Source organism: Lepisma saccharinum, chromosome 16, assembly GCF_977018435.1.
Source record: "Lepisma saccharinum chromosome 16, izLepSacc3.1, whole genome shotgun sequence".
NCBI lineage: Eukaryota > Metazoa > Arthropoda > Insecta > Zygentoma > Lepismatidae > Lepisma > Lepisma saccharinum.
Window position 1 is genome coordinate 44,660,606 of NC_139244.1, and position 25,777 is coordinate 44,686,382.

Genomic DNA, 25,777 nt, shown 5'->3' on the forward strand with positions numbered 1-25,777 from the left:
GTAACAAGTGACTAGATGAGAATAATCAAGGGTTAAGACCACAACAAATATGTTCCTCTAGTTGCGATAAAAGATGTTCATAGATGGAGACACTAAAGCATACTACACATAATGATAATTTTGTGTTCTTTTCTTGTAGCTGTATCCGAGTTTCGTTCACGCGATTAGTGCACAAAATAGTCTCAAAATCACTTCTTTCTGTTAGGTGGGTGGAGGAATATTATCATTATTTGGTTCTTGTGTACGTACGCAGGGATTGTATATACTTGTAGGGGAGACCAGGACAAAATATAATACCTTTAAATATCATACATTGAAGACACGTCTTCCATGTCTATATCTTGTTCTTCAGAATTATTTTGAAAATATTAATTCGGAAATATAGCTAATACTAAAAGTATACGGGTCAGGTGCAGGACACATGCAGCTGCTAACAGTTGTAATGAGGCTAATCCTTACTTGATCCTTCTTTATTTTATATGTTTAATTGATTAATTTAATTGGATCGGTCGGGTTTTATTGCCATGTATTTTGGTAATACTGTGGATGTCTATGTATTCATGTACTTGCGTATTCTTGGCCGTTGGGTAGGTAGGTGTGTCTCTGGACAGCCGACCAGCGGAAAGTTCCCAGTAACGGTTAGGTGATTAGTGGGGCCTATAAAAGGAAGGGAAGAGAGCAGTCGCGCTCAGGTGTTATGGTGCAATACGACGAAGTAAAGAGTGTATTTTCTCTATGGGGCGAAACGAAGAATTTTCTTGATAATATGAACTTCTTTTCTTTCTTATAATAAACACACTTGATCTTTCCTTTTTACATTTAATTCAATAGTACATCTCATGTGGGAAACCGTGTACATATGTACAGTCATGGACACTGCTGGGTTGTAACGATCCTATTGAAGAAGCATTGAAGCTAGCCCTCGGTGTCTGACCACCAAGCGCCTTGTGAGTAGTCAACCCAAACAGCATTGCAATTCTGCGGCTTGTATACCAGTCAAGGGTATACATCTTGGGAAATTGAGCAGTGATGCCAAAGAGAAACACGAGATGAAGATTGTCGGAATTAATGTCTCGTGTTCTCGACATGGAAAAATACTCGGTCCACGTTACGTTCCTTTATTTAATGTTGTTTGGGAACGAACCTAACGGACTGGGTTTATATTTTCACTCCTTGCATTACACTAAGTTCTATATTTTACAATTATATTAATGCTTTGAACGAAAATAATACCTAGAACAACATTCAACACACGTTCACACCAATCTTGTCACAAACATGCACGTGAAAACACACACACAAAGCTAAATTTTAACTTCCAAGTGAATGTCCAAATAACAGTAAACGGAGAAGCATGATGCGCGAAACATGGGATATTTCACAGAAAGAATGCGTCTATATTTGACATACGTTGTTTTTATCAATAGACAATGAAACAATTATCAGTGAAATTAAGGTGGATTTGCTTTTTCAGGTGTTGAGGAAGGAAACAGACTGACTGGAGAAAAGAAAATGAAGTGTTATTGATAGTGTGTTGGCTAGCGTGCAGAGTTTTCATCAGCAAGGCCTGAGTTCGATCCCCACCATGGGCAACTTTATTTTTATTTTTTCTAGTAGTGAACAAGTATATTATATTGTTTTCTAGTCATTTTGACGAAAGGATAAACATCAAATTTAATATTTTAATCTGTCCTTTCATTCTTCTAATAGGTTCTCTATCGCAAGGGATATAGAGATTCTCTATCTTGGCGAAGGATATCTTCGCAATGGCTCCGTAGCTACGATTCTTCATATCTACTCACGAAATACCATGAATCTAACGAAAGCACACAGATATAGTTAGAACAAGATACCCACCTCTCATCGAAGGTTTCTAGCTTGAGTTCTGGATTTTTTGCGAGGGTGATTATTTCTGGGTGTCTATTTATCACCCTGTAAAAAAACATTCCTCACTATTCCCGTGATTAACTTAGGGAGAGACCAAAGCTACTCAAATAACAAAAGTACAGAAAATGCAAGACACACCTGCCAGGCCATGTTATACTTTGGCAATTAGCAGTCTGAAAATAAATTTCCGGTTTAGTCGACTACTTGCAAAAACGTTTCGTGTTGTCTCTTTTGGAGTGTTGGTTATCGTGTCGGACAAGCATGCGGGCAACCTGAGTTCGAGCCCAACGGAAGGTAACATTTTTTGTCTAATTTCATCCAACATTATTTATAAAACTGAGGTTTCTCCAAAACTTTTGAATTACATGCCACTTCGTATGTCGGTAATCTGAAAGCAGCAAAGATGAAAATTTATTGTTCCAAAGCGACGATGTATTTGTGTATATGTTGAAAAATCACAGTTTTAAGCGAAAAGCATGCAGCCATGTTATCATTGAGATCGCTTCTTAGTTGTCAGTGCTAATATGGCAGTAGCTACATTCTGTCAACACACCAACTTTCACGTACTCCGTAATATTATTACCTTCCCACGTTTCAAAACCGTGAGTGCTGTCTAAAGTAAATACTTTGATACTTTGATACTTGTATTTGCATGTTCGAATCCAAAGTAATTTGATTTTTTCCAGCAAATGACATTGAAACCATTAATAAGTGTTTTTCCAATGTGATATTGATATCATATATTGAAAAAAATATAAATGGATGTTTTTGCTTAAACCAATTTTTAAATGATCATACCTTGATGTGAAGCCTAGGATGCGCGATAAGAAAGCCTAAGTGTTTTATTGAAAACTGCAGAGAACAATGCATTATTTTTCAACAGTTTAACAATATATTATTTTTTTAACAGTTTACAATGCATGACTTATGAACAGTGAAATGTATTTTCATACTATAATAGGAATTTAGTTATTAATATAAATAAACAAGAGAGAGATATTAATGATGAACTAAAATTGTAAACTAAAATAAAATATCTATTTTTTTTTCAAGAAAAGGCACACAAGTCACAAACTACGAATATTTCTTGATTTCATCTAATAAGAAGAGGCTACGGTTTGGAATGGGACTTTTATAGTGGTAGGGTGCAATATATTCGTCTCATGAGTAACGCTTGCTAAGTTTCCAATCTTTGAAGGTCTTTTTTCTCGGAAATGACTGGCTAATGTAATTATTGTTGTGTGTCACGGAGTTATGTTTACTGCAACATTTGAGCACACAATCGAAAAATACAGGAAAAATGTTTTTTCTGCACACCATTACTTTTCTCTGAGATCAAGAAATATCCAGAGTCCAAACTAACTTGCTAGTTATACAGTTATGCAAAAGTGCCAGGACCACACGGAGCATGCGCTTCATCAGGGATGCGAAGGAACCTCGCAAAGTTAAAAAAAAAAGTTCTCTGTAGTTCTGACGGTTGGCCGCGGAGTCACGTGATATCTGCTTATCAGTCAAACATAACCATGTGCATACAGACCAGCACACTGAAGTAAGCGAAGGTATTTCATGTGATTTGTAAGCTGGAACAAGAAGTTCCACGAGTTACAACCGACAGAGGTTTGTCTTCAGCTTACTATTTTCAGACAGGCAAACAACACTAGACATACAGAGTATAAAGCATACGAGCACATACCAAAAATATATAAGATAAATATTTGTTAATTTGATAATTGTTTTGAAATTGAATTTCTATCATGAACAGCTGCAAAAAAACAAAGCCTTTCCTTTTTATAGATTACAATGAATCATTTTTATTTTATTAGGAAACTAAAAATGACATCAGTATTCTCATGCAGTACACACTCTCTAAAACATACTGCTGCTCGTTGCAACACATTATTTCCACAATCAAGAAACAAAATTAAGGGCATTCTCAAGTAAAATTATATTTCTGTAATTATCAAGTGCTTTAAGGACTCAACGTCAATTTTGGATTTGTCGGTTATCCAAATATTATTAAATTTGAAAATACTCTTTCAGTTGGTGGAATGTGCCTGAAATTGAATGCCATATTTTAAATCGTGAACGTGTCTTCTTTCTTTAATTAAAACTTTTAGTTTACAATTTAGATCGTCAAACCAACCTGCGTTCTTCTCCCTTGTTTATTTATAGTAATAACTAAAAGCCCATTGAAGCATAGAAAAACCTTTCACTGTTCATAAGTCAGTCATTGTTCTCTTCAGTTTTCAATGTAACATTCAGGCTTTCTGATTGTGCATCTTAGGCTTCACATCAGGGTATGATAATTTTAAAGATGGTTTAAGCGAAATTCTCCATTTTTTATTCTTTCAATATATGATATCAATATCACATTGCAAAAAGAGTTATTAATGGTTTTGATGTCATTTGCTGGGGAAAAAAATTGTATTACTCTGGATTCGAACATGCAAACACAAGTATGTATTTACTTTAGACAGCACTCACGATTTTGAAACGTGGAAAGGTAATAATTTTAAGGAGAACGTGAAAGTTGGTGTGTTGACAGAATGTAACTACTGCCATATTAGCACTGACAACTAGGAAGCGATCTCAATGATAACATGGCTGCATGCTTTTCGCTAATAACTGCGATTTATCAACACACAAATACATCGTCGCTTCGGAACAATAAATGCTTCCATGTAAAGTACTGTCTGAAGCAAGTTTTTTGAGAGCATTTACATAGCCATTTATTCTAGGAAAAATGTTGAAGAAAATTCTCCCATCTAAAGCGAGTCTAACGCCGCACCCAGAAGCATGTAGGCACAGCGGTAATTCCACGGGTTACTCACCTGACACACCGACAGCACTTCCAGGACCAAAGGAAGTAATATGTAAACTTCAAGCGACAGTGGCAGAACTGAAAAGAAACTCCGATCAGCAACTCCCCATGCCAAGGAAAAGAGGAAATGAAATAGGAGTCAATGAAGCAATAGACGTCCGCAGGATTTTTTCCAGGGAGAGGCACGCAAGGTGATTTTTTCCAGAGGAAGGGGGGCAAAAGAGGCATATTTTCTCCCATAATAGAGATACCTCCTCAAAAAAACACAGCTTCAGTCTGAAATTATCAGGTCCCTTCCAAAGCCCTTATAATAATTAACATAAATTACGTTGACTGAAATGAAATTATGTGTGAAATATATACTTTTTAGATGAACATTCATTTTCCAGGTGGAGGCGGCCTTCTCCCTTGCCCCCTTCCGGACGTCCATGCAATGAAACGCCACTCAAAGAAAAAATCACCAAGAAAAACAGTCAATCAGTAATGAGATATAACGTCATTTCTAGATTTGCACACAAGAACATCCGAAATTTATCTATCAAAAATGAAATACGTGTTGCTAAAAACATAAAATATATTTGTTAAAAAACTAGATAAAAAATGAAAAATGTAATTTCTAAAGAGAAAAATTATCGTTCTCCTGCGGTGGACTCGAACTCGCAGACCCGACTTACCTTAAGTCCACCTGCTCTAACCAACTGAGCTACCCAGGACAACTAACAAAGAAAGCTTAAATGTTATTGTTAAAGTGACACATGGTATTTGTACATGGAAAACATTGTGGGGCCATTTTGGCATTTCAATTCCTGTGTTATACAGCATTTACCCTTTGTAAATAACATGCGAAAACTTTTCTTTTCACTATATCAAAGCATAAATGCAAAGATTTAGTTTCCAGTCCTAAGAAATCTTTCTCAAAATTGGTGCAATACCGAGACAACATCAAGCAAGCATCTTAAACAATGCACCTTAACATTAACAATGATTCAAGCTTTCTCGGATAGATGGTACTACATTATCTCCTGCAAATAAGACATTAAAATATGTTGACAACCGAGCAATGGAATTACGTTAAGAAAACTTTAGAGCGACAAAATTGAAGTTATATAAAATTTATCTGCTAGATTTAACCTTTAATTGTGAAGTTTTCTAGAATAGTTTTAACTTTACCTGTGTAACAGTGACGACAGTATTGAGTGTCAGTAAAATGACGAAGCCAGGTACAGGCGGTAGGAAGCTATGGAATGCGGTAAGCTGTTGCAAGGAAGATTTCATCGAAATTCATGGTAAGATTGTTCGCTGTACTTTACCTTCAAAAGAAGGAAATGAAAAAGGACTGTAGTATATTCTTGCAATCCACTAAACATATTATTTTAAATGAAAGTACAATATATATATATATATATAAACAGAGATACATTAAATTTCTTGCATTTTTACTTTACTTCTTACATATAAATGGTGTATATTGTGGTTTCATTTAAAATAATATTTTTAGTGGAGTGCAAAAATAAATTACAGTCCTCTTTCATTTCCTCTTTGGCAATAATTTTCCTTTCTTTGTCCTTTTTAGTTTAAAGTTTTCCCTTTAAAATCCTGTCTGTAGTAATTGAAATATACAGTGCGTTTAATTTAAAATTGTACCGCACTCCGTAAATGAAAAAAAAGTTTTAAACAAGAAAGTCAACCTTTTTTAGTAAATTATAGTTAAACTTGTTATTGCTGGCTTTAGACGAAAGCATTTCCTTATAACGATCAAATCTTGCTAACTGCCAGATAAATAGATTAATCACCGTAATAAGCAATAGAAAGCATTGGATGGTGGCTGTTTTCCGAGATTTAGACTGTGGAGTACGGAGGACAAGCCGGTTTCCCGAGCGAAGAGGCCGATCCTCGGGTAAAAAAACCTAAAATTACAACTTTGGAACCAATGATCGGATTTGATTGAAATTTAAGACAGCCCAGTATCAGATTCGGATCGGCAAAATGACAAAAGCACAATTTGATAGGAGGTTATTTAACGGAGATATTAAAGGCTAAACAGCGAGAGTTGATAACAATAACTACAGACCCCCCGGCGCTCTCTTCGGAGCGACCGTGCAGGATACAATGGGTCCGGCGGAAGGGTAGCCTCCCTTCGAGGAACCGCTGGAGAAGGGTCAAGGAACTCAAATTACACGGGCGAAGTTAGCAGGATAAGATTCCACGGTTTGAGTGCGATTTAACGAGACTTAGACTTAACGAACATTTTGAATAACAGATAAATAGACAAGCGGAGAAGCAGAAGACAGTTTTTCTTTGACAGTTATCATTGACAACCTCTCGGGAACCACCCGCGTAAAAGTACCCGCCTCGTGTGTCGGACCGATCCGTGTTGTGTATATTTCGCACGGGATTGTTTATCAGCACGATGGAGTAGAGACAGCGAAAGCCCCGCTGGGGGGGGGGGGGGCGTTCGACCGACCCTTGCCTCCCTTGAAGATGCTGAGATCCAACCATACCGCCCAGAAGCCATCTAATTCACCACGTCACCAAGTATCTACATCTCCAGCACGATTACTTCAATCAGAGCCGACAAAGGTAAGCCGTGAGTGGAAAGTGAAAATGGATAAGCTTCGTTCGCCCCGTCGTAACACCTAATGAACTCGCTTAATTACGTAAAAATTACCAAGTGACATTGCTTATTACGGTGATTAAATCGTACCAACGATAACTTTACATTTTAAACCGTACAACTTTCAGTTATTCATTTAGCCAAAGTACTTAACACTCAATTATAACAGCATAAAGGAGTAGTGTTTTTCCGTCCAGGTTTAAGCTCCTACCGGAACATAGGTTTCCCGGAAATGGAAAAGTAAATGTAAAATTAAGAAAAGTTTTAATCAATGTTACTATCTTTAAACATCACGCCGAGCTACATTTGTATTAATTAACCATGTTTTTTGGAATGCCGCAGTATGTGTGTGAGAGAGAATGTAAGAATGAAAGGGGCATTAATGTAAGTGTTTATGCATGTGCTCTTATATAGCAATTACATCATATATAGAACTAACCCTGTGGTGTGTAATTTGTTCTACCCTATGTAATCTCTTGGGCTCCAACTGATGGCACTTACCCTGGCACAAAAGGTAAATATGTTATTAATGATTGCCTTTTGTTTATTTGTTTAATTGTTTCTTGTTGGTTTGCATTTCCCATATAATGTACAGCCAGAACGTCGTCAGGCACATAAAATAAAGTAGACGTCGTTACATCCTTTAACATAAATGCTACGTAAATGCTTCCAAAAATCTTACAGCAGACAGTACTTTACACGAAAGTATTTCATGTAACATTTCGGTTATCTTTTGCAATTAGAATGTATTATATATACACCACGAAAGGCACGTCAAGTTACACCGTGTATGGCGAGTGCACGGTGTTTACAATTGAAATATTCTTCCATACGTGTACGTAAATATAAAGTACGTATTCAATCAGCGCCATTCTTTTGTACCTAAAACCATTTAATACGAAACATTATTCCTCTCGGTTGAATAGTTATAGTCTTTTAAAAAGGTGAAGTGATACGTTGTTTACATCTCACGCGACCGCCATTAAATTTGCACTCGTGACCTAGAGATCGCTTCTGATTGGTTACGCTACGAAAAATGATTCGGACCGAGCCTATCCTTGAAAAATGCCATGAAATATGCATGAAACTGTATTACTGAAGTAGGTTAGGAGTCATATTCATCTTAATTTTAAGAAACTGGCATGATGCTTTTCCGGTAGGTATAATTTTAAAATGAACGCAATGTATATAATACGAGGGTTAAGTCGTAAGTAATGGCAACTATTTTTTTTCTCACGAACAGGAGACAACACGAAAAATCTAAGATATACGTTTGAAAATGCATGGAATGTACCTTCGAATGAAGCCACCAGATGAATTCTGGATGCAGAAGACTCTCGTAGGGAAGAGTCAGAACACAGGACATTGGGCAACAGTGTCTTATTATGGCATTAACAACAAGTACACAAGACTAGACTGTTTAACAACTTTCACAGTATTCACCCAGGTTATTCACTGTCCGTTGCCAGCGATGGGACAGGCGCTTAATACCATCCGCTGCATGTGCAGCACTAACGTGTTCCACCCCTCCCCGAAATACTGTTACGATCTCTTCTTTGTTGGCAAACAGTTTCCCACGCAATGGCTTCTTCACTTTGGGGAAGAGATCATAGTCACATGGACTTAGATCAGGAGAATAAGGCGGATGTGAAAGAACCTTCCATCCCACCGCTGTAAGCGACGCCTAACAATGTCCGCCGTGTGAGCTGTCGCGTTATCGTGTAGGATAATTTTCGAACGCTGTCACTCACCGACTGAACTTGCCTGCATGCTTACTACCCCGCCGTTGTTCACATACACCATCTGGTGGCTTCTTTCGAAAGTACATTCCATACACTTTCAAACGTATATCTTAGATGTTTCGTGTTGTCTCCTTTTCGCGAGAAAAAAAATAGTTGCCATGACTTATGACTTAACCCACGTATAATGAAGGTGTACAAGTAATGATGGATGCACATCCAGTCTGACCCCTTGTTAGAGTTACGTTTCAGTATCGTTAAAGTCATTTTGGAATATATTGTAAAATCTAAAAAGAAAGGGAAGGTTTTTTCGCGTAGAAAAATCACTACAGGGCAGTGTAACTTGGCAGAATCTCTGGAGGGGCTCTGGCCCAGTGAGCCAATGCTTGGCTACGCCAGTGCCATTGGATCGCTCGGCCTTGTGTCTATTTATGAGAGCAAGCTCCGAACCGTCCATCCAGCTTCCGACAAAGATGAAAACCGTCCAAGCGCTTGCCAAGTTGCATTGTCCCTGAGCGGAGGCAATTTCCTGCCACTGATGGCATTCTTCCATGTCACTGTCGTCCAATCGGGTCGCCGCAAATTTTCAAACTGACCACCAGTTTTTCTTCCCTTTTTTCCCCCTGGAAAGATTGATTTGTGGTAAACAGCGGGGAGCGCCCCTGACCCGCAAAACTCCATGAACGCAGACGGATAGTGACAGGGATCATACAGCGCTTGTGCAAGTGTGCCGAGATTGTGCCCTATCTTCAACGGATAAGGGTCGTTTCATTAAATAACTGCACTGATCAGGGAGGAAATATTTTCAGGTGGGATCTGTTTCGTGCTTTGTGATCATATGCCAAGACTACCTGTTTGCCCACGTCTCACTCAATTTATCTTTTTTTTTCTATCTTCTTTTTTCTGTTTCTACATTTCTCTCCTTTTTACATCGTTTTTCCTTTCTCTCTCTACTCCCTCTTTGTTCTTCTGTTTGTCCACACCCTTTCTTTTTATGTCTTTCTCTTCCTCAGATCACCAAGTTTGATTCCCGACCTGTTCATGTGCCCCTTCATCAATTTAATCACTCATGCTCGTCGTCGTGATTAGCTAAAAGAAGCAGAAAACCGAGATTAAACAACAAATCAAAGAAAACCCATCTTCCTCAGTTCCCCCTCTTTTCTATCTTCTTTAATATTTTCTTCATTTCTTTCCTTTTGATTTTTATACATATTTTCTCTTCCTTTCTTTTCTTGTTTTTTTCATTTTATATATTTTTCTAAGTTCCTATATTTCCTCTCTCTTTTTTTCCTGCCTCTGTTTCTCTATTTCTTTTCATTTTAGAGTTTACTTGCATCTTTTTGCTTTCATTTATCTTCATATGTTCTCCATTTCTACCTTTTTTAAATCTTTTCTGTATTTTCCTTCCCTGCCATTTCTTCTTTCCTAGGTTTCCGCCTTTGTTTCTCAACACTCATCTTTAGTCCTTCTTTTTTTCTTTTCTTTGTCTCCCGTCTTCCTTCATAAATTTCTCCATTTCTCTATTTTCCAGCACTTTTCTTCTCTATGCCTCTCTCTCTGTCCATTTTTTCCTTTCTCTGTTCCCCATTTTTATTTCTCTTTACACATTTTTTCCTTTCTCTTTCACCTTCATTTTCTTCCTTCCTGTTTCTCCATGTCTTGCCTCCTAAGTTATTTTCCTCTATCACTTCATGTCTTTATTTATTTCATCTTTCTCTGTTGATATTTCTGTATTTCTCTGCATTCCTGTACATCTCTCATCCCTTGTGCTCTCAATTGAGCTCAAATTAACTACCCCCATCCTTGGAACAAGTTTATGTTTCAAAACATTTTCCCGGAACATCAGCCACGTCAGTTACGTATATTCTTTCGAGAGCTAACGTCACTCTTGTCTTGAGTCTCTGAAGATGAGAGTGACGTCAGCTCTCGGATGCATAGCCTATCCGGAACTGTTCTCTTAATTTATAGACGCCATTAAAGCTTCAAGAATTATGTCCATGTTTATTCTTATCATATTCTAAAAACTATTTCTTGCACCAGTGTTGCTGAATCCTCTGTTCTAAAATATTCAACTTCTACCTTCAATGATCATGAAAATTACTCATGTATGCTATTTTGGTGAGTAGAAGTTATGCGGTAGGTAGAGACCAAGCAACTCCATTGAAGCGGGATTTAAGTTAGGTCAGCCAGCAAATGGCAGGAAATACTTCTTAATGATCTCTCGATTGATTGATTGATTTGCTTTCTTTTACTTAGCTTTCTGTGCCACTTTTGACTAATTTGCGAAGCTGGGTATGAAGGATGATATGATTAAATTCATGAATGGACACTCACAAACATCCATTCCCAGGCCAGGATTCGACCCCGTAACCCGGTTTGCTAACCACTCTGCCACTGAGGCGGCTTAATTACCTCTCAATTAGAAGTACTTTTTTACGTAATGACAGAAAGTTGATAACTTAAATGGAGATTGTAACAAAATGCACCACCGGCGTGTACAGGGAGGTTGGTGGGGGCTATAAGCCCCTCTCTCCGGCCCAACTTTGCTACAAAAAAAATAGAGCCGAACGTATAAAAAATAGCAAAATTTAGGAAAACCTATTAAAAAGAAATAATAGCCCCCCTCTCTTACCGACATAATTTATCCACTACGAAATTCCTGAGTACAACACTGAAAAATGCATAAAGAAATATGGCTTATGAAAGTTATAGTTGTTCTAAAGCTGGTAACAAGACTTCAATCTTGACCAAAAAAAAAAGTACTATGTACATGGAGATATTGCATATAATTGTCCTTCATAACATTATTCCTACTGCAGACATCACATGTGGGCTGGTTGGCAGAGGGACGCATCTTTTCCAATAATTCAAACAAAAATGTTATTCATATTATATTGCCGCACGAACTTATGCCTCCCCCTCCCCAAAAACTGTACGCCATTGACGTCTATGTTATCCATCAGTGTCGGCGATTAGGGGGAGTGCGAGAGGGGGCAGTTGTTCCCCACTTTTACTACAGCATTATGGCCTATTAATGCTGAGCTCCCTCCCCCCATAATTTTGGTAAAACGCCACTACTGTTATCAATTTGTGGGAAGATGAAATTCAATAATAGAGTAACATATCACGTGAGTATGAGCTACGGTGGTCTAATCGGTAAATATATCTGACACGGAGACCCGTGTTCGATTCCCAGGGTGGGTGGTCCAAGGTTGGAATTTTCCCGGCCTTTTCCCCGCATCTCAAATCAATGGGTACCTGAGGGGGGTGTAAAGGCGGCCGGAGCGTGGTGCTGATCACATCACCTCCATAATGGCCCTACCCTCACATCCCCTAAATGTGCCTTAATGGCACAGTGCTATATACACAGAGAACTTTACCTTACTTACCTTATATCACGTTAGTACACAATTATGGGATGGGATATGAACTTGGAATTAACAGAAAGAGCCGGTCTATATTGGCAGAGCTAATGTGTGTATTGATATTTATATGTAAGTTCTTCGCTTAACTCAAATTCAAGTTCATGTATCAGTTCTTACCGTTAGTTTTACTATCAGACAACATTTTTCGTCACGTTTTACAAGCTAATAATTGAAAACTTATACAGTATAAATTCTACAATTAATCTTCTAAATGTTCATATTTATCAACTTATTAAAATTTACTTAAAAGCAGTGCCCTCTCTGAATGAAAAAGATAACCTTATGCTGGATGCGTACTGGAAGTTCTACAACAGCAAGATTCTGTGCTTTCTGGCGATTTCACTCCATGATGAAACCCGCTAGAGGCGCTGGTGTCGTTAAATATACGTGGAATCGTCTGCTTATAGTGGACTTAAATGGAGTTTTCGTTGCAATCTCTCATTGTTTTCCTTGCAACTTTTCTATGAAAGCGAAAATGTACTATATTGGTACAGTGCTCGCGAATATTGTAAAGAATATTCTGAAGAGTCGGACGTCCTGCTATTGTGTTCTTTTATTAATAATAGGGAGAAATATAGAGACCATTCCCTGACATTCGCTACGAGACTCGGCGGCAAGCAGTCCGGCGTCAGCGCTTGTCTTTACCGGTGAACGGGGTCCGCGACAGTCGCTAGAGTCGGCTATGGAAATTACACTTTTCATATTGTGTACTAACCTTGACTACAGAAGGTGTTGACAATGATGTCCCTCTGCTGCAACACATTCCTGGCATCTCCGAAGGAAATTGGCATTTACATGTGCAAGTTCGTCTACTGTAATTCTCCCGATTTGTCGTACAATACTCTCTTTTAACTCACGGATGGTGTGCGGATTGTCTTTGTATACTTTATTTTTAAGATTTAAGAATTTTAGCGGCTCTAAATGCTGTGGTTTTTGAAACAGCCGTTTCTTGTGAGAGGTGGCGGATAGATTTCCGAGGACACTGTTCTAACCTTTGTCCTATCTCATCGAGTTTTTCCTCAGTAAGTACATATGGGTTTCTCTTTCCACTTTTATTCAGAACTGACCCTTTTACTCTAAACTTTTTTTTTTACAAAGTTTAATATAGTGGTCCTATGTGGAACGGGAACACCAGGAAATTTCGTTGCAAAACGTCGTCGCACTTCTCCACAATTCCTCTTTCCGAAGTAACACTCGACAAGATAAATCCTTTGTTGTAATATAAACTTTTGTGGTGCCATATTAAGCCACAATCTTCAACACACGGACACGACACAACACAACTTCCGAGGGAGGATTATACTGGCGTCAGTCTGCAACGTCAACAGAAAGAGAGCGAAGGCAGGGAGAGCGAAAAAAACAGACCGTAGCGTTGGACTGTCGCGGACCCCGTTCACCGGGAAAGACAATCGCTGACGCCGGGCCGCTTGCCGCCGAGTCTCGTAGCGAATGTCAGGGAATCCTCGATACGGAATATTCCTGGTAATTCTTAGTAAGGCAATTGCCACGATAATTGAAATAATGTATGCATTATACACATAGGTTAATTATTATTCTCATAAACATTATTTTTTAAAGAAATGCACTTACATAATTCTATTTTGTTATTTTACGTCGCTTTTCTTCCGATTTTCATTGATGAGTGGTGATTACACGACACTCACAAACAACATCCATACAAAGGTCATGGGAAGTGATGGAGGAGTGACTATAAACCTTAAAGGAGTAAATCAGTTTAAGAAAAGGGTGAAAGGTAGAAGGAGAAATAGCAGAGGAGAGGGTAAATTAGACAGAAACAAGATAGAGAAGAAGAAGGTGGAAAGGAGAAGGTAGGAAATAGAAAGAAAAAGATAAAAGACAGAGATAATTGGGGGGAGTAGAGACAAAACCGAGAGGGGAGAGGTAGATATTGACATGACAGTGGAGGACACGCGCACACACACACACACACAGAGACGGGAGGAGAAGGAGAGCGCAAAGTGAGTGAGAAGAGTAAGCGATACATGAATTTAATGTGCGTACACAGAGTGATTCAGTAAAAGCCTGCAAAAGGGAGACTCAACATTTGGAGATAGGGAATCAAGGGTCGGATGCGCAGCACCGCCTCACTTCAGTATGAACGACCGCAATCATCTGAATGTTGCCTTTTCTACGTGTTGCATTTGACGTGGAGGCGCTATTATCTGGGCTACAAGGTGGCCCGAACTGAATCCACTTGATTTTCTATTCTCTTGGAGATATCTTAAATCACTTGTTTATGAGACGCCCAGTGGACATGTACATGGAATTAGTTGCCAAGATTGTCGCCACCTGTGATGTGCCGCCCTCACCTTTTGTTCATTAGAGGCTGCGTGAAGCCCAGAACCAGGGTGAATTAAAATCATGATTTTTATTTTTAAAAAAATAGTTTTTTTTATTTTTTATTTAAGTCAGATTTTCTTATTTAAATCGATTATTTGGATTTTTTTAAAAAAAACACGCTTAAAATTGCTTGCATGGTTTTTGACACCACGCACATAGATATATGTTTTTCTAGTAAACGGCCATGTAAAATATTTGAACAGTTTCATTAAAGTAAATAAAAAAATATACGTTAACATACATTTTTCTGTTTCTGATACTGTACCTACTATGGAAATGTTTGTTGAGTGTGATACTGAAACTATAATAATTTCAGTAACTTTTCTTCCAGTGAAAATAAAACATTATTACACACTTTAACTTAAAATATTAGCTTAAATATTTTCATAGTGTTTGTAGCTGAATCTTGGACTTTTTGTAATGATAGCTGCCATGTTTTTTTTACAATTTAATCATATTTTGACACTATTTCTTTCCTCAGTCTTGTTTCTAGAATATATCTTACTGGGGACACTCTATAGAGAAATTCCTCTATGGTTTTCACATTCTCTGTTGCCTCCTTTTTAAAACATACGGATTATAATTGAGACTTTCCAGTCTTTCACTATTCTCGTCGCCTTCCAACATATGTTTATTATCTTCAATAACAATTTCTTTTCTCTTTGTCCCATATATTTAATCATTTCAGGTATTATACCATAATGTCCTGGTGCTTTTCCTAATTTCATTTTTCTTATAGCTCTTTGAAGTTCATCTCCAGTGATTTCCTGTTCGTCGCTTCTATTTTCTTCATTGACTATTTGTTCTCTATAATCCTCGCCATCATCTGCATTATTCAGTTCATCAATAGTTTCAAATAATTCTTGGAAATATCTTCTCCATCTCTTCATAATTTCTTCAGAATTTGAGGCCTAAGGGTGCCTAAAGCGAAAGTGTTGGGAAATCTCATCGTTCCGCACATCAGCCCGTAAGAACGTGCACCCTAGTGACCTCTTTACACGTCCTTTGAACTGCTTAGAGGGCTACCAGCCACATTTCACGTTTACCACATTATAAAGCATGGCACATTTCACAGTCTAACGTGGAAAACGGTGTTCGAATTTTTATGGCGCTTACAGCGTTAACCAATTTTAGTCTTCATTTGTTAGTAGTTTTTTCCTCTCATTATATATAAATTTGAATGGGCATTCTTTAGGTTTCTCATAGATTTTAAGGCTTTATAGAACAGTTACTCTTTTGCAATTGGCACAACAGATCAACTGATACATCAGGGATAATACCCAGCATCGCCAAAAAGGACGATGATATCTGAACAGACCTTCATAATCTTCTTCCAAATGGAGAAAACGGGTATATTTCACACGATGATGCGTTCTCAAGATATGCACATCACTCGACTTGGAAAGGAGCTCGAAATTCGACGGGAGGCAAGGAGTTTTGACCTTTTGAAGAGCTCGCTGCTATGGAAATGACGAGGGTGAGAGTTTTGAAGAGCGTCACAAGAGGCTAATCGACTCTTTCATCCGGAGACCTTCTGTGTACACTGCGTTTCGCTATTAATTTCAGCCTTCCTGGCTTTCACGTCGAACGAGAAGCGCCTTCCCTCGGCTGAAGCTAATGTAGGCGTTTTTCCGCACTTCGCAGCCATTCTGAACGTATGGCTCGTGCAGGTGAAAGTTGAATCTGCGCTCAGGGCACCAGGTCGGTGATCGACAGGGAATGTCTTTTGGGTGAGCTTTGTCTCTCTTTTGCCTCTTTCCCTCTTCGTATTTTACAGTTTCTGTGTTCGGCCCCTCCACCAATTACAATTCGCAGGTATTCGGCCCCTCCACCAATTACAGTTCGCAGGTATTCGGCCCGTCCACCAATTACAGTTCGCAGGTGTTCGGCCCCTCCACCAATTACAGTTCGCAGGTGTTCGGCCTTTCCACCAATTACAGTTCGCAGGTGTTCGGCCCCTCCACCAATTACAGTTCGCAGGTGTTCGGGCCCTCCACCAATTACAGTTCGCAGGTGTTCGGCCCTTCCACCAATTACAATTCGCAGGTGTTCGGCCCCTCCACCAATTACAGTTCGCAGGTGCTCGGCCCTTCCACCAATTACAGTTCGCAGGTGTTCGGCCCCTCCACCAATTACAGTTCGCAGGTGCTCGGCCCTTCCACCAATTACAGTTCGCAGGTGCTCGGCCCTTCCACCAATTACAGTTCGCAGGTGCTCGGCCCTTCCACCAATTACAGTTCGCAGGTGCTCGGCCCCTCCACCAATTACAGTTCGCAGGTGCTCGGCCCTTCCACCAATTACAGTTCGCAGGTGCTCGGCCCTTCCACCAATTACAGTTCGCAGGTGCTCGGCCATTCCACCAATTACAGTTCGCAGGTGTTCGGCCCCTCCACCAATTACAGTTCCTAGGTTCTCCGAGCCTCTTTCATTTACAGTTACAGCGTGTTTACAGTTCCAAGTTCCAATGGTTTAAAGAATCATCTCAGCTTACCTGTAATAAAGGGTATCCGGGTACATTTCCTGGCAACGGAGACGGAAATAAGGAACACCGTCAAAAACATTTGACACGTACACGAAAATATTCATAGTTAATATGTACGTTGGTAATACAGCACTTTCAAAATATTATTTATTATAATATTTTAGTAAATTTAAGGCAAATATCTTCAAAAATAATTCAAATCAGCCACGAACTTACTGATTCTTCGTGTATTGACTGTTTCAATGTTTATTCGCAGGTCTAGTAATCCCCCTGGCGGCCGGAGGCGCATGTTTCGTGGTTTTGGTGGCGCTAGTGGCGACTGTCGTGCTTCTTCGGCGCCGGAAGTTGGCGAAAGAGAACGACTCGGCCGCGCCGTGCATAGTGGTCTACCCGTCCAGCCAAGGGGACTGCCCGCAGTTTCTGTAAGTACTTTAAGTCTGCATTGAGTACTTAAGTTGCTATTTCATTGATTTAGAATATTATATCAACTGTTATTTATGGTTCCAGCAAAATTTGTCATAATATTTTATGTAGCTACAATCTGAGTTCATTGATTTTTAAAAATAATGTACATTTTTAAACTATTCCTGCATCTTTCTCGATTTTATGTTTCAATTGGATACCTGTCATGGTCTTAAGGTTCGAATTCTTCCACATAAGACACATCTTGATATTAATGTTTGAAACGCTCAGTGAACTCTAGTAGCTACCAATTTAAGGTTGGAACTTTTAATTTAAGAACAAACATTGTAATGTAATGGATTGAAATCTACAAGCCTAATTGAAGATCCATCAATCATAATGTTTGTAACTCTTCAAATAACGCTCAATTTTAACCAAGCATTTGAACTCTTCGATTGGAGATCCATCACAATCTTTTAAGGCTTCAACTCTTCAATTAGAGATCCATATGCGTATAAATATTTAGACTTCAACTCCTCAATAAATATTCATCACAATCTTAAGTCATCAAATCTTCTAATAGAAACCCAAAGCAATACATTTTATAAATTTCCTGAAGCACAACAATGAGATTCACTGGAATCTCCAGCATAATCTTACGCTCAGAGTCCTGTTTATGACAACGTTTTCTGTTGAGATCTATTGAGTCTCCTAAAATCATAGAAATCCCAACAGCAGCGGACGACTTTACATTAGCAATAGATTATTAGGTTTCCTTTCAGAATTCGCTTTAAGCCATAACGAGAGATGGAGCAACTTCCCATATTTGAAAATCATGGCGAGCTACCAATGATAGATGCAGTTTATTTTTATGATTTCGTGATTCTTAAAAACTATAAGATATAGTGAAGTTATTATTCTTAATAAATGCAAAAACGGGAATTTCGTAATGAATTATATCAAGCCCAGCTTGTATTTGCAAGGCCTATAATTCTGGAAAATTTTGTATCTATATATCTATCTATCTATATCTATGCTCGTTTCTGATATGCTTGTAGATAACGGTGATCTATCAGACCATGATAATTTGCTTTTCTAGCTCTGAGTTAGCAGGGGCGGCTCAAAGGTGAGAGCCGCCGTGCCATGGCACTACCCTCAGAAGAAAAGCAGACCCCGCCAAAGTATTGTTAAAATAATACATTTATAATTTACAGACAAGGGGATTCGAATCTCGCAATCGGTCAAGCTGACGACCGCCTCAACCTCTTCGCCGCATCGCCAGCTGTTTCTACCCTCGCGAGTCGCGAGGCAATGAACGGTCCGGGCCCTCCAAGAGCTGGCCTACAAGGCGCTGTAGGTGGTCTAACGAAGTTGACACATGTGCGGAGGGTTGAAGAATTCTGAGCTGAAAACAAGGCGGCGGGGGGAAAGGGGGGTAGCCTTTCTGGCCATAAGACCCAGCCGTTGGGCCCGATTTTGCGTGGCTCGAAGAAGGGAACTTTCGCAGTGTTGCTCTTCAGAGATAAGTCGCTAAATCTGACTGATTTGTAGGACCCGCTGGGGAAGTAATTCGTGAGAAAAGTAGTATCTACTTTTCTGCCTATTTTGGAAAAAAATCCAACTGGACGTCGAAAATATACTACATATCTGTTGTAAAGAAAAAATAAGTCGAAATATCAAACGAAATTCGCATCACCATAGAATCTTTCACTTTTATATTTTTAATAAAAACACGCAGGAAACTTAGTATATGAACTTTACTTGGTGATAGAATTCAATTTTTTACATTGGATTTTGCAATTTTTAGATCCACATTTTATTCAGCAGATGCTAATGGAGTTTTAGCGCTAAATATATTGTAGTTGTTAGTAACACTGGTTGTTGATGTGCCTTGCTGGAGTGGAGGAATTGGAAACAAAGCAAAGCGTTATTTCCGTGTTCGACTTTGCGGCTCTACTTGTTGTTCTTTTAGTGGAATGGAAGGTGTCCGATAGTGTACAAACGGTAGGGTAGTGAGTGAAGATGAATCGGATTAGTGCGTTATTACATACCTCGTTTTCCACGTTACGATATGAGGATAAATTAAAAGTTAAGCATCTTGGCCGGCCCACGCCAGATTTAAACATCACTTGTACACAAAAGAGGGGTAAAGGCGAGAGGCGTCGAAAGTTCAATAGTGGCATATATTCTAAGAACAAGTGGTTATGTGGTTGTGAAGAGAAAATGGCCTTGTTCTGTTTTCCGTGTGTACTCTTCGGAGGGGAATTCCACTGGACTAAAGGGGGTGTTACAGATATTGTGCATGTGTGGGAGAAAATGAAAGCTCATGAAAAATCAACAGAACACATGAACAATATAGTGAGTTTATCCATGTTGGGGAAAGTTAATATCGAAGCTCAACTGAGTTCGTATTACAGAGAATCCATTGCGAAGCACAATGAACATGTGGACAGAAACAGGTATGTGTTGAATTTGATAATAAATTGTATTCGTTTCTGTGGCGCTCTTGAATTGGCTTTGAGGGGTCATGATGAGAGAGAGCAATCGGAAAATAAAGGCATTTTTCGGGAGTTAATTCACTTCAGTTCCGAATTAGATAAAGATTTGAAAGATCACCTTGATAGAGCTCAGTATAGTTCCTACGCTGCTAAATACACTTCGAAAACAATACAGAACGAACTGCTTCAGTGCATGTTGGAAGTGTATCATGACGAAGTTTGTTAAGAGATTAAAGGTGCAGATTACATAGCGATTATTGCTGACGAAACCACCGATGTGTCTAACCAATATCAATTTGTTATTGTACTGCGTTACATAGTTGGAGGAAAACCTGTCGAAAGATTTTGGAAATTCATGAATCCAGGTGGACACGATGCAAATGCTATTTCGAAATGCATCCTTCAAGAACTTGAGTCAATTATAAGAAATAATTCACCTTTATTGATCGCACAAAGTTACGACGGAGCATTGGTAATGAGCGGGCGCATCAATGGAGTGCAAAAGCAAATAAAAGATAAGTATCCCTTTGCAAATTACATCCATTGCTATGCACACCAAATGAATTTAGTGATGTCAAAGGCAGCTTCCATCAATAGGGACGTGCGAATCTTTTTCGCTAATCTGTCTTCGATTTGTTTGTTTTTCTCCAGTTCTTCGCAGAGAACGGCAATTCTGGACGAGATCGTTCGCAGGAGGTTGCCTCGGGCATCTCAGACGCGATGGAACTTTCATTCTCGCGGAGTGAACACGGTGCACGAGTACAGAGAAGACCTCGTTACCGTTATGGACACAATTCAGAACCGCGATGACATAACTCTGCAAGCCACCCTCACCCAAGCCTCATCCTACAAGCTGCTGCTGCGCGAAGCGAACTTCGTGTTTTGGTTGACTTTCTTCCATCACATTATGCCGCACGTAGAAATAATCTTCAGCCAACTGCAAAGGAGGAACGTCGATTCATTAAAAGCTCGCCAGTGTTTACAAAACTTCGAAACATGCATACAGGCAGTGCGTCAGCAGATTGATAATGTAATCGATTCTGTTAAACTGGAAACTGGCGGTGAAGAAAGTGCACCCAAAAGACAGAGGACAGTACATTCTGACAACAAGAGAAGAGAAGCACTGGAAGTATGCGATACCATTTTGTCCGAAATGAAAACAAGATTTCAGTTCACGACACACCTTGCGGCGGCAAATTTGTTCGATGTGCAGGAATTTGAACACCATTTAAAACACTTCCCCGATGGGCACCTAAAAGAATTGACCAAAGCGTACCCGTTCTTAGAAGACAAAAGACTAAAAAGTGAACTCCAAGTATGCTACTCCCGACCAGAATTGAGAGCGGTGTCTGGCGCTGTTCCGTTCCTTTCTCTCATCATGAACGAAGAATTATGTGATACATTTCAAGAAACCACTAAAGTGCTCAAATTGCTAATAACAATGCCAATGTCATCGTCAGAAGCAGAAAGGTGCTTTTCGATGATGAAGAGAATATAAACATTTCTACGCAACACAATGAAAGAAGAAAGACTCGCGTCGTTGGGCATGCTCTCTTGCGAGAAAAGTTTTGTGAACAACATAGACAATTTTAACAAGAAAGTGATAGATTTATTCGCAAACAAAAAGGAACGCAGGATGGACTTCATCTATCGCTCTTGCTGACTGTCTCGCGAGGAATGCAGGCCTTTTCCTCTCTGGATCTCGGTTAGTAAAGCATTTCAGATTGTTACTATTGTTTAGAAAATTGATATTTTGTCTGCATGTAAATTCTATTAAACAAAATTCCATTTAAAATTACTATTTCACTAGATTCCTGTCATTGATATGTTAACAGAAATTTTTCGATTTCTCGATCACGTTGGCACTACCCATCATAGCAGGCGCGGGCCGCCACTGTGAGCTAGTAATAGTGGATATGGACGGACGGGCCTGATTGACGCATAAAGGTGGGGTACTATTTTTATCAGCTCTGCTGAATCGTACCGAGAAATGCTTTCGTTTAATTGCGCGTGAGACAGAATGATTTTAGTGCATTTGAGAATTAATTCTATTGTTGCTTCTCGGAATATCGATCCTATGGTGGGGCGTAATCAACTTGAAGATACGTTGGCAGTTCAATGATGGCCGATACCAGCACCTCAAATGTGCAGCCAAGCATTCACATTCTCCAAGAGCTACCGGTACACCCAACGGCGAAAGAAACAGTACGCGAATTGTCCACCACCATTTTCATTCGACCTGTATTACACAATGTGATGACAATGAATTGAAATAATGACTTCAATAAGCAGAGAACAATCCCTGCTTCGAACCAACATAGTTTCATTCCTTAATACAACACAGGATGTAAATGAAGACGTAATGAATATAGCGGTGGACAATTTGCCTACCATTATCTTTGCCGTTGACTGTACCTCACGACTGACAAGCTTTCATGCTCTTCTTGTGTCATAGGCTACGTTTAATCGCTCATTGATTCGCAAACCTCAAGACTTCCTTTCCCAGCGTTCCATCGCTTTTTCTGTACACACAGAAAAGACAGATTCACAGCATAATCAACGGATTGTCATGTTGGGAGCAGGACTGACTGAATACATTTATCATTTTGGGGCAATATTCATTCCATAATTCCATCCAATTTCTGTATGGGTCACGAAATGTCTTGAAACATTTGGAATTTTTCTAGTTTTCTTTCTCCACCGATAGAGTACACTGTTTGCCAAATTTAAAACTTTAGAATATACTTCGTAATTTCCTCCCTGAATTAAAATTTTGTTCTCTGCAAGTATAATTTCCTATTCCGTACCATAAAACAGTACTCCAAGTATGTAAATTATTTAAAGTGCGCTTCATTTTACAAGAAACTCTAGCAATTCGCGATTACTATTTTACATGGTACAGGAAGATAAACAATTACAAAAGGAAATGAAGTCGGGGTCTAACATTACACACAGGGAACGTCGACCAGGAAAAATTCTGTAAATACACTCTTAAAATAAAAAGTAACTAATTCTCCTAACTGCTCTTAAGGCACAAGTTATTGAGAGGGGAGTCAACATAATATGAATTATTAGCAGGGCTATAAAGTTGAACTTCCATATGCATCGAAATCATCCACTCCGGAGATCGAACTCGGGTTTGCCAAGTGGCAGTCAGACTATGTACCGATTGGACCATCGGCGCCTCTTTGCAGACACACACAGGCATAATTAGCATTACAGGCAGAAAGATCTACTCCCCTCCTGACCTAGCATTACCAATTAACTTGTTTAGTAATGTCTCTACTAATACACACACAAATGAACACATCAGAATGTACTTGGCCATTCATGAGCACCAAATTAATTTCATGTTGGCGCCACTGTTGCAGATTGTGTGCGGTTTGAGGAGTCAGAGCTTCGTTAGCCTCCAACAAAGCAATTTCAACGTTTGCCATGCGAGAAAGAGTTCTGATCTCAATGCTCAACTTTGCAATATTTTAAAGATTTTTATGTTTTTTTTTCTTATAACGATATAAATTCCACTTTGCGTCAATTTAAAGCTGTCGCTTTAGAGGAAAAATATACACAGGGTGAAGGTTGGGTAAGGGGTGTAATATTTGATAATTGACACGAACTGAAGTGGGGGACAGGGTACTTAAGACACTGTGCGAATTAAGATTTTTGCATTTTTTTTGGGGGGGTGCCCACTTAGTTCCGTATTTGTGGTTTCATTTTGGGATGTACATTTTTTTGGGGAGGGGCTATATAAATTTGTATGTATGTTAGCAATCAGTAAGCTAAACTGTTGACTTACGGTTCTAAGTACCTTAAAACTTTGGTTCTAGCCCAGGTCATTAAATCTTATGATAACATTTACACGTAATTTAGACACCAGTATGCTTCTTATTCTAAGAAAACCCGAACCCATACACAGAAGGAGCTGTCGAAGTAGTATCATCGAATACTTGACCAAAGTTCTATTGCCACGTTCAAACTTAATGTTCATCTAACTTACCGACAAGTTTCTTGTGACCACTTTAATGGCGTGTAACAAAAGTCCGGGAACACTTTAAAAATATATTGTAGCCAAACGAGTAGCATTACAAAGTGACGAAGTAAATCATTTCAAAGAGTAAAGTTGTAAGTTTTTTCCTCATTGCAGGTGTTACGTGTAGTTCCATATATCGTCGCTAGGTGGTGTCATAATCAAGATGGCGCTTTCTGGAGCTGAGAAGGCTTTCTGCATGCTAGAATTTGACAAAACAAAGAGTGCAACGGATATCCAACGAAAATTTAGGATGAAGTACGGAAAAGCAGCACCAACCAGGAAGGCAATCTACAATTGGCATGAAAAGTTTGTTGAAACTGGGTGTTTGTGTGTCAAGAAGAGAAGTGGTCGGCCAGGTGTGGATGAAAATGACGCTGAGCGAGTGAGGAAAGCTTTCACAAGGAGTCCGAGAAAATCTATTGGCAGAGCTTCATTTGAGTTGGAAATGTCAACAATGACTGTGTGGCGGGTTTTGCGTAAAAAATTAAACATGAAACCGTACAGACTACAGTTAGTGCAAAAGTTATATCCTAAAGACAAAGACCAGCGATTCCAGTTTTGCTGTGCATTGGAGGTCAAAGATAGATGATGCTTTTGTGAATTTGATAATTCTTTCGAACAGGCAAAATTGTCAAATTCTAGCACGCAGAAAGCCTTCTCAGCTCCAGAAAGCACCATCTTGATTATGACACGACCTAGCGACGATATATGGAACTACACGTAACACCTGCAATGAGAAAAAAACTTACAACTTTACTTTTTGAAATGATAACTTTTGTCACTTTGTAATGCTACTCGTTTGGCTACAATATTTTTTAAAGTGTTCCCGGACTTTTGTTACACACTGTACGTGTAAGATATCAGCACAGTCCTGTTTATTCGGCTCGGCGAGGTTAGACAGTTGCAGAATGGTGTCCTTTGATCCACAAGTCTGCGCCATAATCCCCTTTGTGGGTACCCCTGCAAATGACCACTGTTGTGCAAGATGCCTACGGGCCATTGCATCGTTATAGTACGCGTCAAATCTCCTGCATATGGCGATAGCCAATAGCAGCGCACTGCAGCGGTGCCATGTCGAAATCCCACACGGAAAAGAGACAGCGTGGTTGAGTGAATCGCCTTGTCACGGAACTAGGCAACGCCGCACGTCTGCGATTCGCTGGTGCAGTTCAGCCGTTCAAGGCCATAGGAGATTTGACGCACACTCTACTGATGTAACATTCAGAAGTGTTCTTGACACACACAGTCTTGCATTTTCACTCCACATGCATAAATTTATTCAATATTAACACTACACATAAAAATATTGTTCATATGCATATTACAAAGCATCAAAAATTTGGTTCTCTGTTATTTTGATTCCCACAACACATAAAGGACATGAATATTGTAAAAAGTCTGCGAGATGTAAAAAAATAAAAACAATATTCACAAAAATTACTTTTTTCTATATGTATGTTTTTTTTATATTGGGCTCATTATCTTTTGCTTATTTCAATTAACATATTTTTCAAAATT

The 25,777-nt window shown here is 39.1% G+C and overlaps 1 protein-coding gene across 1 annotated transcript in view; it reads left to right on the plus strand.

The window, feature by feature from the left end:
- LOC146000049 (synaptotagmin-15-like) overlaps positions 1-25,777 on the plus strand; it is a 319,549-nt gene that overhangs the window by 156,783 nt on the left and 136,989 nt on the right. Inside the window, exon 3 of the mRNA XM_083137374.1 lies at positions 17,586-17,751. Within this exon, the coding sequence (XP_082993500.1) occupies positions 17,586-17,751 (166 nt within the window). The remainder of the gene's footprint in view (positions 1-17,585; positions 17,752-25,777) is intronic.